The sequence below is a fragment of the Populus nigra genome, chromosome 9 (assembly GCF_951802175.1).
Source record: "Populus nigra chromosome 9, ddPopNigr1.1, whole genome shotgun sequence".
Classification (NCBI taxonomy): domain Eukaryota; kingdom Viridiplantae; phylum Streptophyta; class Magnoliopsida; order Malpighiales; family Salicaceae; genus Populus; species Populus nigra.
The window spans coordinates 3386327-3403124 of record NC_084860.1 but is presented as its reverse complement, the minus strand read 5'-3'; the positions used below and the strand labels follow the sequence as shown (position 1 = coordinate 3403124).

At 31.1% G+C, this 16798-nt stretch overlaps 1 protein-coding gene across 2 annotated transcripts; it reads right to left on the bottom strand.

Annotated features, from left to right (window-relative positions):
• Positions 1 to 10014: 10014 nt before the first annotated feature.
• On the bottom strand, positions 10015 to 14768 carry LOC133703291 (internal alternative NAD(P)H-ubiquinone oxidoreductase A1, mitochondrial-like). Of its 2 annotated transcripts, none has more exons than XM_062127753.1 (9): positions 14328 to 14768; positions 12412 to 13086; positions 12070 to 12283; positions 11535 to 11695; positions 11371 to 11436; positions 11123 to 11286; positions 10918 to 11032; positions 10523 to 10699; positions 10015 to 10347 (listed from the first exon to the last, which is right to left on the bottom strand). In XM_062127753.1, exons 2-9 carry the CDS (start codon positions 12997 to 12999, stop codon positions 10192 to 10194), a joined length of 1641 nt encoding a protein of 546 aa, XP_061983737.1. In that variant the 5' UTR covers positions 13000 to 13086; positions 14328 to 14768; the 3' UTR covers positions 10015 to 10191. The 2 variants fall into 2 exon arrangements, with proteins under 2 accessions (XP_061983737.1, XP_061983738.1); XM_062127754.1 differs by having other exon boundaries at positions 14528 to 14768.
• Between the last annotated feature and the right edge of the window lie 2030 nt (positions 14769 to 16798).

Here is a 16798-nt window from a genome sequence, read left to right as displayed (position 1 = left end):
ACTCCACTTGAAAAATAACATATCTGTTTTTTTAAAAATAAAAATCCAACTATATACTTTAGCTTTTTGATAAAAAATTTTATAATCACTTGGCCAATTAGAAACTCCAGATCCAGGTTTAGTTTTAAATTAATTATATATTTGACCTATAAACTTGGCCAAAACTTTAAATGATATTATTTTAAATTATTTTAAATTAATTCGAATCAATTTAGATTAACCTATCAACTTAAATTAACCTAATTATTTATTTGAGCATAGAAATGGATTGGATCATGACTCATCTGGGGTTAAATAACTTTGACACGATGCCTAAAGGCTCTTGTATTAAAAAATTTCAAGAAGACAAAATGTCAAGTAAATGTTAATGTCACACTTGAAATATCTACACAATCTATGAGGTGCCGATGCATAAACCTTGGAGGATACTTGACCCATTAAGTTATTAAAACAGAAAATCATGATGTAAGCTCTTACCGAATCAAGAATAGTTATTCCTGCGGGCACAAAATTATCAATGCTTGATTTTCTAGGGTTCTGTCAAGCATGCTATAAAGTAAGCAGAAGATGCATCCCCTGATTTCAAACAAAGTATTTATCTCAATAAATTATTAAAACCCACCACAGATAATTGGCCAGGCGGCTTCAATTTCAAATCCCATCTGACTAGAACCAAATCCATTCCCTGCCCTAACAAAATCTGACACAATTAAAATAATTTTGTCCAAGAATTACAGGAAGTTCATTGAATCCAGAGGCCTTCCCCACTTGCAAGATTCAGATTCGATGAATGGTGTTAATTATACTAATTTAGTGTACTACTATACTGTGTTGCTTTAGCTTTTTTCTATTTTTTTAATTAATGTGGGTCTCTGAATTAGCTTACGTGTATCTCGACTAATTCAACGGGCTTTGAAGTTAACAATCATATAAACCTCTAGTAACCATCATATTAATAATCATATGACTCAAATGAAACCACAAGAAAAATAAATTTATTTATCTTAATTTTTTATCATTAAATTACATTTGTTTTAGCTTATTTAATTTGCTGTAAGCATGGCGGCCATGGACCTGGCATCGTCTTTTAAATATATTTCTTTTGGATTTCTTCGATTCTCTCTATGAAAAGAAATATGGTGCTGACTTTGAAATATTTCTTTCAATGAGAAAAATATTGACTGTGATAGCTTCCACGAATTAAATTATTGATCTATGCTGAAAAAAGAGAAGAAAATATCCTTTATGTTCATGAAAGGTTGCCTGTGCTATGCGGCGGGTTACCTTTTAAACATCAGAGAAGGTTTTTTCGAAGCAGTTATTTAATGTAAATAAAAAAAACACATGCGTATGTTATTTTTTAAATATTAAAACAATTATATATAAAGTCATGGATTCTGTTTGATTTAATTACTTTATTTTTTAAATTATATCTTTATTTAATCATATAATAATAAAAATAGAAGCTTGTAGTAGTAAAGTTGTTGATGTTTTTTTTTAGAAAATATGATGAGCTATATAAAAACATATTTTTTTAAATTAAAATAACCATATAAAAAATAAATAAAAATAAATTAATAACCATAAATTTTAATCGTCACAATATTTGAAAGTTGATATTAAAAAGAAAAAAATTAATGATTTAAGGTAAAAGACTTGTTTGATAGTGTAGTTGTGATTGCTTTTTAAAGTGTTTTTCACTTAGAAAATATATTAAATTAAAAAAATTATTTTTGATATCAGCACATCAAAATGATATGAAAAACACAAAAAAATATTAATTTAAAGCATAGAAAAAAAATTAAAAAAAAATTAATTTTTTTTTAAAATATTTTTGAAATGCAAAATTAAACATGCACGAAGAAGAACGAATAATTTAAAAAAAAAACAAAAAGGATGCTATTTTTTAAAAAAGTTATTCATTTTTTAGCTTTTTTAAGTTCAAATCTTAATGTCACATGAAGATAATATATTGATTTTTTTTCTAAATATATCAAATTAATATAGAATATGCGAAATTAAAATTATAAATTGATATAAAAATACGAATAAAAAATAAACAAAGAAAGAAAGAAAGAAAATTTGATAGAAGATATATATATATATATATATATATATATATATATATATATATATATATATATATATATATATGCACGGGGCGTGGAATCAGCTTCGGAGAGAGAGAAGAAAAAAGAAAAAAGGCGACATGAAGCACCGTGGGAGCAGGGGACATGACAGCACGATGGCTTTTCATATTGTTAAAGCAACAACACAATGGGGCACGTGATTTTTATTATTCAACCTTAACTTTTGATCCTATCATCCTTCTTTTAACCCATACTTTATCCTTATTTTACGAAAACACCATCATCTTGTCCTCTCGGTTCTCTCTCCCTCCACGATGAAGACGACAAACCTGCCATTAAATAATAATTAGTGTTCACCTAGAGTTTTTACCCTCTCGAGAGACTTGGGTTACTGGTTTTGCCTGGTTTATGAGGTTTTGATTATTATTTTGGTTAAAAATATAAATAATTAATGGGTTATAACTGAGTTAACCTGTGGAATCATTTAAATTTTTATATTTTTTATATTTTTTTTAATTGAGCTCAATTTTAGTCTTGGATTAATAACATCCGGGTGAATCCATGCATTTTAAAACTATGATTTACATCTCATGAAATCCAACAACCTTCATTTCTAGGGAGGAACCATTCGATTGTTAGATTTCAAAAATCTCCCCTCTTGCTTGATTTACAAGCTAACTTCAAAACCTAACCAAACTATAAATTATTATCATTACGTGAACTACCAATTTAGGTGATTGAATATTTCATTAAGAAAATTAGTCATATTCACTTAACAAGTTGTCACTATTTTCTAATAAAGATAAATGCTGAAACCAAGGTTTAACCCATGATTGTTTATGCGTTTGGTAATGCAATATATGATGTTTTTAAAAATAATTTTTAATTAAAATGACATTTTATATCACCACATCAAAACTATAAAAAAACATTTTAAATAATTTAAAAAACAGTAGCTACCCTACCAAACATAATCAAATACAGAGGGTATTATTACTGAGATTGCTTGGAGAAGAATTATAACCAAAACTCTCATGAAAGAGGTATGTACTATTAAAAAAATTGAAGAAAAATCCCAACTAAAACTCTCATACTATCTCTCTTTACTAGGTTAGATGGAATTTGAACAAATCAAGGTATTATCTCTTCTTATTGATATGAACAAATTAAAGCTCTTGAAGATGAATCTATAATTATGGTTGCATTTTAGATTCCAATATTAAAGTATTGTATTCAAATTCATTCAATCATTATCTTCAAATTAATTGACTAGAGTTATTTGGGACGGTGGTCAAGTTCATGGATTCAAACAAGGAAGACAATGGGCAAACACACCAAAGAAGCAAAACCAGCTGCTTTATAAGTCAATCCCCCCCCCCCCCCGGGAAAAAAAAAATAAAAAAATAAAATTAAGGCAATGTTTGATTATATGAATTAAAGTATTTTTTAAGTTATTTTTCATAAAAAAAATCTAATTATATTAATATATTGATATTAAAGTTTTTTTTAATTATTTTAATATATTGATATTAAAAATAATTATTTTAATTAAATTTGTTTTTTGTTAAAATACCATGTACCCCAGGTATTTACAAAAACGCTAAGAAAAAGAACAGAATGGTACAACTGGCACTATCAAGAATGGCACAACTGGCACTATCAAGGGATTCAAAAACAATGTCCATACCCTGTAATTTCATCAATGACCAAGGGCATTAATCAACGAAAACCTACATATAACCCCAGAGAGGTGACCTTCGATTCATCACGCAAACTCGAGCACTCTCACCTCTCTAACATTGGTTCTGCCTCTACTGCTGCCTCTATTGCAAGAAAGGTTTGATCTTTCTCAAAGAAAGAAAGAACGATGGCAGGTGCCAGAAGGCTTATGAGCTACAACGGTGGGAAAGTTTCCAGGGGTTTTGTTAGCCGTCCGATTCCGAAGAGGGGGCAGCTGAAGGTGGCTATAGTGGTGGGGTTTGCTCACTGTTTTGCTTCTTTCTTCTCTCACAATACCAGTCGTCGAGCCGCTTCTCATATCTCTTAATTAGTTGGATGCCCCAAAACTGGTCTACTGGATGATTTTTTTTAGTCCGAGTCAGGTAGAAGGAAAGATTGTACTTTATAGCTTTTATTTTTAGCTAAATTGTGTACTAATTTGACGCTTTGTGCATAAAAGACTCGATCTTTTTCATCTCTGCTTGTTGGATTTCTCTTCTTTTTAATGCTTCATAACTTTTTCCCCACTTACTGTGTCGTCCCAGTGCTTAACTTCTACTAGTTGCTTTGAAGATGGTAACGATTTTGACTGTTCCTGCCATTTGGTGAGGGCTGGATTCATCGAATTGGATTAGTACATGAGTGATAGACGCCACAGTTTAGAGCTAAATTGAAAATCCAAACTATAATTACACACACAACAGTTCCCACCTTCTATGTCCCTTCATACCACTTCACAACAGTGTTTTGAAGTGGGCAAATTTGCGGGCTGAGTTTGCTATTTATTCCCACTTAACCTTATTTTGATTCGCATCCTGGAAAGCCCACATCCTACTCTGATCTGTAATGATCAAGTTGACAGCATGCATTATTTTGAGTTCCCGAATGATGCTTATCATATGGGTTGGAAGCTATAATTAAGATCACCGATTGATTCATTTAAGGCAGAAGTTGAATGAAAAGGTTAAAAGAACCATGTTGTTTCAGGCACGGCAATTGATCCTGTTCTCGAATCTGTATCATCCATATTACTAAGCAATATCAACACAGCCAGCCAGTTTAAGCTACCTGGGCAATGTCTCGAGCCTATCTTGCTTACAAAAGATTCCAAGTTTTCTGGTATATAGCAAGAGAAAAAACTAACTATTTAAATTCATTAATTAATTAAGAGAGATTTTTCGTAGAAAAAGCTCCAATTAGAGAACATGATCTTATTTTTCCAAAAGGCAATATGAATGGATGTTTTTCAATTGCATTTTACACCCGAAAACTAGCCAATAAAGAAAAACAAGATAAGAGATGGTTAGTTCATTCAAATTAATCTTCTAATAAAGTTTACTTCTTTTATTGTGAATTATTTAGCATTAAGTTTTAGTTCAAGTAAATTAGTAAGCGAATGAACTAGTAATTAAAAGCATCATTAGTGATAAACTTGCTAATCATGAAACAAGTAGTGAATATATTACTATTGTGCTTGGTTGGGTTAATTTAGAATTGAGGTTGTCTAAAATAAAACAATTGACAAACATCTATAAAATCAAATCAATAAAGAAAAAGAAGATTGAAAAAAAGTATTATCGAGAATTTTTTAAATCTAATTGAAATGATTGCAGAATTTAATTTGATTATGCAAGAACATGCTCCAAGAGTTTAATATGGAAAAATCTGAAATCACTATTTAGGACACAAAATGCAAAATAAATGGTTAGTACTATTAGCATCTAATGTAAAAAATGTAATATTTAAAAAATTAAAAAAGTAAAATACTTTTCAATTATATTTAATTGTATATGTGATAAGTCACCATGACCATATGATTTTTATTTTAAGACGTGTAGATATATCGGCGAGTCCAATAAAAATAAAATAATATTTTTCTAGAGTTTTTGAATATACATGACACAAAAATGATCTTCTTGATGAACTTATAAATGCATTAGAGAAACATCAACAACTTGAAGTTAGAAAGTGTTTGGCAGTGTGGTAATGATTGTTTTTCAAATAACTTTTTGTGCTGAAATACATGCCAATGATGTTTTTTTATTTTTTAAAAATTATTTTTGATATCAGCACATCAAAACGATCCAAAACGTACAAATTATATTAAATTTTAGCAAAAAAAAATTGAATTTTTTGGAAACACGGTTTGCACCGCGTTCCCAAACACATCCTTAATGACTTAAGAGGAAAATGATACGATAATAGCTATACTAACAAGGGAAGACATCAAGATATGATGGTCACTGGAGGCTTACATGGTCGTTAATTTCAGGATCCGTGGGATTAATCGAGATACGCGCAAACTGACCCAGATTCCAATATTAATAATAATAAAAAATAGAGAGGGAAGACACCAAGGTGTACAAAGGAGATTGGTAGAGCTTTTTACACCCCATCCCATGTGGTTGTTATAATTTAAACTTAGTTTTATGTGATATGGCTAATTCATGTCTTAAGGCTACATTATTTTTTTGGTGTAGTTCAACGTATTTATTCATTGTTCCCCACTTCTAAACAAAAAAATAAAAAATATTACAAGATAATCCAAGTTTGTCCCTTAAACAATTGTCGGAGACATGTTGGGAAAATCAAGTAGAAAGTGATAAAGCTATAAGATATCAAGCTAAAAAAAAAAGAGATTCTTTGCTACAATTAGCAAAAGTAAGTGAAGATCTAAGATAAAAAAGTGTCAATTTAATTAGTAGTAGTTTGCAATAAGAAGAAATGCTTGTTTATGTTCTTAAAGATCAATTAAAAGGTCTTATATCATACTTAAAAAGTTATAGAGAAAAAGATTCATGGATGCTTTGATTTTTGCTCAAGAAAGTGAAATGGAAATAGAACTGGTATTTCATGAAAAACATATGATTCATATAACTAAAAATTTTGATGACTTTGTTGATAACTTAGTATTAATGGCTGAAGAATCTTTTCGAATTAATTATTTTTTATACATGGTAAATCAAGTAATTTCTTCGATTCAAAATGAGTTTAAACAATTCACTTCTTATAAAAAGTTGTTTGGTTTTTTATTTAATTTTGAGAGGCCAAGAAGTTTAAGTTAATACAGTGTTTGACATTGCGTTTCGAAAATATTTTTGCTATTCTCAAATTATTTTGATGTGTTGATATTAAAAATAATTTTTTTAAAATAAAAAAACATAATTTTAATATGTTTTGAAATAAAAAAACACTTTAAAAAATAAATGTTATCACACTTTGAAACACCCTTTAAAGATGTTTTAAAAACACTTGTTTAGTTCTTGAAAATAATTTGAAGCATAACATATATTTTGATATTAATAGTTTAGATATGCTCTTAGAATTAAAAGTCTTATAAAAAATTTTATAAACAAAAACCAGTTCTGCACTTTAAATACTAGCTGAAAGTAGTTTTTTGAAATTAAAATTAATTAAATTTTATTTAAGAAGAACAATATTACAAGAAAAACTAGATGAATTAACTATTAAGAAAAAACTAAAACTGTTCAGTGTTTCACTGTGCAAGTCCACAGTGAAACGCTGAGCAGTCTTCTTTTTTTTCTTTTTATTTTTTTTCCATTTTTTTTCCTGTTTTTATTTTTTTCCTATTTTTTTTCTCTTCTTCTTCTTCTTTTTTTTTGTTTTTATTTTTTCCCATTTTTTTCTGTGTTTTAATTTTTTTTGTTATTTTTTTTGGTTTTCTATGCCTTTATGAGTTTTTTTTTGTTTTTTTCTTTTTGTATTTTTCTTTTAATGAATTTTTTTTTGTTTAATTTAGTTTGTTAATGTTAATTTTTTTATTTAGTTATCAAAGTTTCATAACACAGATCCTGGGTTTGACGGGTTAACCTGATTTGACGAGTTAACTCGAATTTTTTTTTCTTTTCTTTTTAATTAATAACATATAATAAAACTGTTCAGTGTTTCACTGTGCAGTTCACGGTGAAACGCTAAACTTCTTTTTTTCATTTTTAATTTTTTTCTGTTTTATTTATTTTTGCTTTTTATGCCTTTATGGGTTTTTTTTTGCTTTTTTTGTGTTTTTTTTTCTTTTAATGAATTTTTTTGTTTATTTTAGTTTGTTAATGTTACTTTTTTTTAGTTATTAGACTTTCATGACACGGATCCCGAGTTTGACGAGTTAACCTAGATTTTTTTTGCTTTTTTTAAAATTTAACGAGTTAACCCGGAATTTGTTTTTTGCTTTTTTTTTAATTAATTTTTTTTCTTTTAGTTTAGTTTTTTAATGTTAAATTTCTTTCTATTTAATTATCAGACTTTCATGCCACGTATCCTGGGCTTGACGGGTTAACCCTTCAATTTTTTTTCTATTTAGTTATCAAACTTTCATGATGCGAATCTCATGTTTGACGGGTTAATCTGATTTGATGGGTTAACCCAGTTAATTCAGATTTTTTTTTCTTTTTCTTCCTGTTGGTTTTTTTTGCTTTGTTTTTTAATTAATCTTTTTAATTATCACACTTTTATAACATGACCTTGCAGCCAGACCCACATTCAAGACTCTTAGGTCTGATGTTGTAGCCAGACTCACTTAAACTTGAGTCATGTAAGTTTAATATTATTATTAATATTATAAATATTACTCTTGGGTCAAACGTTACAGCTAAACCAAAGGCTCTTGGGCATATCTTTGCAAAAAGACGCAACACTCTTTGATCTTAGCTTTTTTTTGATATTTTTTATGCAAGAAAAAAAATTAACCCGTGACATGTGCCTTTATTTTTTTTTTCTCTTTTCTTTTTTAAGCCTTTTACTGTGGATTGGACAATACAGTTCACAGTGAAAAAGCTGATGCCTTTAGTTTTTTTTTTTGTCTTTTTTTTAATTATTTTTTTAATTTAGTTTCTTAATATTAAATTTTTTCTATTTAATTATCAGACTTTCATGACATGGATCTCAGTTTCGACATTAATCTTTTTTTTTAAATTTATTTTATTAATAATAAATCATTTTTTTATTTAATTATCACACTTTCATGACATGAATTCCAGGTTTGATGGGTTAACCTGGTTTGGCGGATTAACCGGGTTGATTCAAATTTTTTTTCTTTTTCCTCATTAGTTTTGTTCTTCCGATTTCATCTTTTAATATTGTATGCAGTCTACAGTAAAAAGGTTAAAGCCTTTAGTTTTTTTTTTTTGCTTTTTTTTATGCCTTTCACTATGAACTGCACAGTGCAGTTTACGGTAAAAAGGTTGATACCTTCTTTTTTTCTTTTTAATTAATTTTTTAATTTAGTTTGTTAATATTAATTTTTTTTTATTTAGTTATTAGACTTTCATGACACGGATCTCAAGTTTGACGGATTAACCCAGTTAATTTAGATTTTTCTTCTTCTTCTTCATTAGTTCTTTTCTTCTTATAAGTTTTTTGTCTTTTATTGTTTCTTTTTATTTACTATTTTTTTTATTTAATTTAGTTCATCAATATTAAATTTTTTTCTATTTAGTTATCGACTGATGCCTTTAGTTTTTTTTTTCTTTTAGTTTTTTTTTGTTTCTATGCCTTTAACTGTGGACTGCACACTGTAGTCCACAGTGAAAAAGCTGATGTCTTTTTATTTGTTTTTTTCCTTTTTAATTAATTTTTTTTGTTTAATTTAGTTTGTTAATGTTCAATTTTCTTCTATTTAGTTATCAAATTTTCATGACACGGATCTCGGGTTTGACGGGTTAGCCCAGTTAATTTTCTGTTAATCCGTCAATTTTTTTTTCTATTTAGTTATCAAACTTTCACGACATGAATCCAATGTTTGACGGATTAACCTGATTTGAAGGGTTAATCCAGTTAATTCAGATTTTTTTCTTTTTCTTCATTTTAATTTTTTTTTAATTAATCTATTTAATTATCATACTTTTATGATATGACCTTGCAGCCAGACCCACATCCAAGACTATTGGGTCTGGTATTGCAGTCAAACCCACTTAAACTTGAGTCATGCAAGTTTAATATTATTATTAATATTATAAATATTACTCTTAAGTCAGACGTTGCAGCCACACCCAAGACTTTTGGGTGTAGCTTTGTAAAAAGATCTAATACTTTTAAATCTTAACTTTTTTTAAAATTTTTTATGCAAAAACTATTGACCCGCGGCATCGCGCGGGTCATGTAACTAGTATTACCTATAGATAAGGATCTATTAGTATAGCTTGATTTTAAAAATTTGATTAGAAATATTATAGTTTCGCTCAAAACTCCATTCACCTTAAACATACTCGGAATATATGAACATTAAATTGAATAAAATCAAAGGAAATGAGAGGTTTTAAGGAAAAACATATAGAGAGCCTCAGCTCAAACAAATTTAAGAAACACAACACTACGTCTCAGCAATGCCAGTGTTGAGTCTTGTCGTGTAAAACCACCGTATCCTATCCTATCCTATCCTGGAATTGTCTCTGCCAAAAACCAGGGTGGTTGCCCAGTTCACTGCCACGTAAAACCGGTTCCTCCAGCTGACCACACGCGTAAGGTAAGCTGAGCGCCAAATCAACCAGCTAACAAATCCAGCATGTGATAAACCTTTTGCATCCTGCCATAGATAAAACGAAGGTTTCATCAGCTGATGACAGGTAAAATTAGCTAGAAGAGAACTGCTAAGCAATAGAGGGCCACAAGTGGTCCAAATTTACAGGGGCGACTGTGCTTAGTGCCCATCTGCTCTGGAGGCATGGCAGTAAAAATTGTTTTGCAAGATCTCAGGGCACCTTGGATTGGCGTAGATCAACTAGCGCCTTGTAACGACCTACTGATGCCATGCTTCCAAAATGCTTGTAGACAAAGGGATCACCAAGAGGGATATCTTTTGCACTTAAAGCCTTGCCTCCATGCTTTCCAATCTTGTTAAACAGCTCCAAAAGATATTTTCCTTGCCTTTCTGCAACCTGCAAATGAATTGTGAATTTTATGAGCTTACAGCTGCTTGTCCTTGAGCAGCTTAATTCTGAATAACTACATAGAAAAGGGAAAAAAGAAACTGTCTCCTTAACTGCCCATTTCACAATCACCAAAAGTATGCAACGATTTTGGATTAGCTAGACTATTGTGACAAAACAGTGGAAGATGGATGTGTCAGAGAGGTAAACTAGCTAGAGGGTCTGACCTGAGCTAAAGCTGGAAGCACTGGTCTCCCTGAATTTTCAAGAAAACCAGCACAGTCTCCAAGTGCAAACACATCTTCTACAGACGGGACTCGCAACCATTCATCAATACCAATCCTGTGTCAATAAGATTAGTCAGCAAGACCTTCCAAATATAGGAATTGCAAGAAAGTAGAAAATTTTCAAATGAAATTGCTGTTTTAATACCTTCCACCAGGGGACTTGGGAAGGTCTAATGACTTCACAAACTGAGAGGGACCAACACCAGTAGACCAGACCAAAAGACCATAAGGAACATTAGTCCCGTCATTAAGAACTATATTTTTGGGGTGCACCTCTTTCACTACTCCTCGCATAAAACCGACACCAGACTGAAAAAAACTCCAGAATGTCACAAGCAGTTCACAAGAGAAATTGTTCAACTACAATAGAGACTCGAGTACAAACAAAATTACCTTGGTCAAATGATTTGTTGCATATTGCCGCAGGCTAACATCAAAGGATGACAGGATCTCATTTGCCTGTTTAAGAAAGGAAAAAAAGGCAAAACCAAAATGTTAGCAATTTAATATCTCTATGCAGAGTTATTTGCAAGCAAGTAAAGAAGCATGTACATTACCTCTATGAGGGTGACTTTAACATAATCCTTAACATGAGTATACCGGTCCCGAACATCTCTCATGATAAAATCACTCAATTCACCACTAAATTCCACACCAGTAGGACCACCTCCAATAACTACACAATGTAAAAGCCGTTTCTTTTCTTCTTCAGGTATGCCTGCAATAATATAACTGGTATAAGTCTTTCAATTTTTTTTTAAATGATGAATTAATAGCATGGAGCTGCCTGACTGAGCAAATAAGCCAACTTCAGACACAAAAGCAGAGCTTCTTTTTGCCTGGGAAGTTGGCTGGAATAGAACCATATCTAATGAGCATAAATCTAGATTCTCTTGTTAAAACCGGGAGCCAAAATTCAAGAAATGGTTCCCTGGAGTTGTTCGTGGATCAAAGAATGAGCAAATACTTAAAATATTGTACAAAAAGGAACAGCTTTGATCATTTCTTCTTCTTCTTCTTCTTAATTCTATACAAACTCTGAACAAAGGCATCAGAGTTTGAAATGGAAAACAAACTTTAAGCAGAACTCACCTGGATTTTCAGAGAGCATAAGATTCAAGAGAAGCTTTTTCCTTATTTCTTGAGCGTGATTTACTTCTCTAAGAAAAAACGCATGTTCCTTTACCCCTTTGATACCAAAAGTCAGAGGCTCGGATCCAGCAGCAATGACAAGCTTGTCATATGCAACTTTAAACTGGTAAGGTTCATGTGGCAGTCCACCATTGCTGATTGTCTCACAGTACACCTGATCACATGAAAGTAACATCTAATTTAAGTACTTTCACATGGAAAGCAACTTACATTGGATTGGCAATTGCATATCCAATCAAAATACTATTTGAATTTGCATTAGAGGGAAAATGTAAGACTCACTTCATGCTTGTCTGTGTCAACGCCAAAACAGGAAGCCATATAAAAGTATGAGTCGGGACTTGTTGCCAACGCAGATTGTATCCGATTAACAGGCTCAACCACAGAGCGAAACTCAAGTGTTCCAACACAAGTTGAAGCCAGCAAAGGTGTGAACACCATGTGATTCCTTGGAGATATGCAAACAATGTCATAAATTTTGGTGTCAAGTCCTTTCATGAATCGACAAGCAGCCCATCCAGTACCAAGGACAACTACCCTTGGCTTTTCACCAGGCTTTGTTGCTTCAAGCCCTGGATAACTTGGTTCATCATATTCGGATCCTGACTCCTCCACAATCCTCTCTGCAGTTGCAGATTGATACCGTGGAGTTACCCTGATTCCCCTGCTCTGCATATTCACGTGATTAATCTTCCTGAAGCTGGAAATGTACGAAAAATCACTGGCAGCTTTGGCATTTTGAAGGGAAGGTAAGGGACCTCTATGGATAGATACTCCTTCACATAATAACACATCCCCTTCACTTGAGTAACTGCCAAAGGTACCTCCTGTTCTTCTCAAGCCACTTCTAGCAACCCTTGCAAATGCCATGTCAATAAAGTATCAGTCTAGAAACAAGAGCTGATACCCTCAACCACTCAATTCAGGATCAAATATAGGAACTTTTTCTTATTGAACCTGCAATAAAATTGAGAGAAATGAGCTAAGCAAGCAGCACATATATATGTATTCTTGAAGGAAGAGCTCAATGTACGTTTATATAGAGAAAGCCAATTCAAATACTCCAAATATTGTGGAGGCTAAAGACAACAGATACAACAAGTGGAGTTATGGTCTAAAAGGCATCTAGAAATTTGTTCACCTTCGATAACGATCCTTTCCATGACTAGTTGACAAGAAAACAAAAGCCAAACTTAGCTTTCCTCATCATTTGATGGCATATACAAAGAGAAACCGTCTAGAGCAATTCTAAACGCAAACTAGCAGCACAATAAGCTGTCATTTCTCGCCCACAACTAAAACAAAGCACATTCTTATTTGTTAACTAGCTAGTTCTAGCTGCCAAATTAACACATGCTACAAATTAGTCCCAAAAAACTACAATCATCTAACTAAGCCTAGCTAATTAATGATTTCAATTATGCAACTTCACAACAGATCACTTCTTAACTTCTAAGGTTCGGAAGCAATTCCCCTTCATTTTGCAAGCTCTTAAACCAAAAGGCAGGAAATATAGTTCCCACCTGAAGAATGCACCATGGGTGAATTACATAACCCAAAAGGCCTAATTATCTTCTAATTTAGATGATAAATCCTCAATAGCCCAAACTTGAATTATAATCATTCAAGGAACTCTACATTTCTACTTAAGATGGTAACTTCTCTCGATGCATAAAAACGCTTGAAGCAACCAAAGTGGGCGTTGATTTAGCACAAACACATAGATACAACATGATGGCATCGGTATCAGAATATTCGTTAATTTAAAACTAATCCATATTAATTTATTAAGCAGCAGCCATTTGAAGGTGGATTTTTTAATGATCAGTCACAAGATCGAATCACAAACATCAAAACATCAAAAAACTAATTTACAAAACATGTTTAAGCTACTAATTAAAACAACCACAAAAACTCATATAAACCCCTGCAAGAAAAGATTTTGCACATAAAGAAACCTCATCCTAGGCCATTATAGAAATTTGAAACTTTAAGAGAAAAAAAGAATTGAACTTCCACAGATCTTGAAACAAAGTTAAGCACAAGAACTTAAACCCACCACCAACCAAACTGAAAACCAGTAGTAACGCATGCCTAACACAAGCAATGACATATGCCATGATCAGTTACCATACTCAAAGTAAACAAGGACCAAGAACAAAAATAGGAACATTAAAAAAGAGGAAAAAAAACATTACTTTCTTAAAGAAAACACAAACTTTTCTCGAGTTCTGCTTTGAACTGTACCCAAGATTTCTGTTTTCGTTTTTTCAAGACAAAGTTGCTCTCTTTAGTAATAATGAAACACTAAACAAGAACCAACTTAACAACAAAAACAAATTTCAAGTGTTTTATGTCTTGTTTGAGGCAAGAGAAAGAGAGGAAGAAATCAACTCACGTCAAGGAATGTGTGGGGGAAGAGAGAAGAGAGGGGTAGAAGAAACTAAGGAGCCGACTTGAGTTCCAAGAAAAATGTATGACTATTATTTAAAACAGCAAAGCGGAGTCCGAGGAAGCCGTAGCAAAGCCGAATCATCATGTCTTCTGTTTTCGTATATTCTTATTTTGTGCGCTGGTAACGAGCAACATAGAAAAAAAAAACATCATGGAAATTGTTCGAGAAATGTTGCAACAGTAAAAAGAGAACGTTCTACAAAACGACTTGTTATTTGGCCCCTTTTTTTCGCGTTTTGGTGTGGTTCACGTTTCGGAAGGACAATTACGTCCCTGCAGTTGTCTGCATGTGTTTCGTGTGGGTGGCTGAAGGGTATAGTTGTCAAACCCTAACTTGAAAAAAAATCTAAATTATTTTTATTAAAAAAATTAGATTTAATTGAGTCAGTGTGTTTAGATGCAGTTTGATTATTTTAATTAGATTCTCATCAAGTTAATTATGTTTTACCAGTTTAATACTTTTTTTTTATTTAATTTTAATTACAAACCAAATTAGATTTTAAATAACAAGTTTCCCAAATTAATTTAGTGTATGTTTCACATTATAGTTGTGGTTACGTTTCAAATAGTTTTTTATATCGAAATACATGTCAATGATATTTTTTTATTTTTTAAAAATTATTTTTGACATTAGCACATCAAAACGATCCAAAACATACAAAACATATTAAATTTTAGCAAAAAAATTAAATTTTTTGAAAACACGGTTTACACTGCGTTCCCAAACGGTTTCTTAGTAGACTAGCCGTGTAAGTTTAACCATTAGAAATATGTTTGAAATTATGATAAAAATTATTTTTTATTAGAAAATATATAAAAATAATATTTTTTATATTTTTAAAAATTTATTTTTGATATTGATATATTAAAAAAAATTAAAAATACTGGAAAAAATTAATTTTTTTAAAAAAATCTAATTGGTTTTGAAAAAGACGACTGAACCGGGGAAAAAAAAAACAACATAAAGGGTGCGTAAAACCCTTGTTTGACTAGGGTTCAGAAAGGCTGTTAGCAAGAGTAGAGTTAATGGCGTACAGTTGGGTTGATGGTTTAAATCTCCAATCAAATCTTCCACTTTTTTGGAAATTGAAAGCAAAGTCAATGGAAAGGAAACATATGATGGGGACCACAGCCCCCAAGAATCTGGAAGGGAGATTTCGTGTAAAAGTTTTAGGCTCACGTGTCCAACAAGGTCTGCTTCCTTATTGGTCTTGATGCTGTCGCAGAGTAGCAGTACTGTAGTTAGTAGTCTCCCATGATTCAGGATCAGGACTTGCAGCATCTTTGCTGATGCTGATTTTGATTTTTCAAACTGCGAATTAGCACCGTCAATTAGCAATACCACAGGTCACACGTTTTGAAATTGTCGGGCACTCTGGCAGGGAAATATCTCATATTCATTGTAACATGTTTATTTTTATATTTTAAAAAAATTAATTTTTTTATATTTTACGTCATGATGTGTTGATATTAAAAATAAATTTTAAAAATTAAAAAATATTATTTTTTATATTTTTAAATAAAAAATATTTTAAAAATAAATCCTAATATAATATTAACGTGCTAGTCACATGGCATTGGCTTGAGAGAGTGGAGAATGATGTATTGGCTTAAGAACATGATTGAGAAGTGGTTGAAATGGTGTTTTTAAAAAATTAATTTTTTTTTTGTTAAAATTTAATATAATTTGTATGTTTTAGATTGTTTTAATTTATTAATATTAAAAATAATTTTTTTAAAAATAAAAAAATTATTAATATATATTTCAATATAAAATATTATTTAAAAAATAATTACTCCTACACTGCCAAGTATATACCTATATTGAACACGACCTAGAATAGTAGAAGCCTCCCGTGCTTCAGGACTTGGCGGCATCCTCGCTGATGCTGACTTTGATTTTTCAAACTGTGAATTTGCACCGTCAATTAGCATGACCACAGGTCACACGTATTCAACTGGCACTCTGGCAGGGAAATATCTCAGAAAGTCTGGTCAAATTCACTGTTGCATGATTTTTTTTGTTTTTTTTAATATTTTTTTTTCAGACAGTTTGTATGTTAATATAAAAAATAAATTTAAAATAATATTATTTTAATATATTTTTAAATAAAAATATTTTCCAAAAATAAGAGATACTATAATACCAAACACAAATCTTAACAATCACATGTCATTTACTTGACGGAGTAGACAATGATGCATCGCGTAAGTA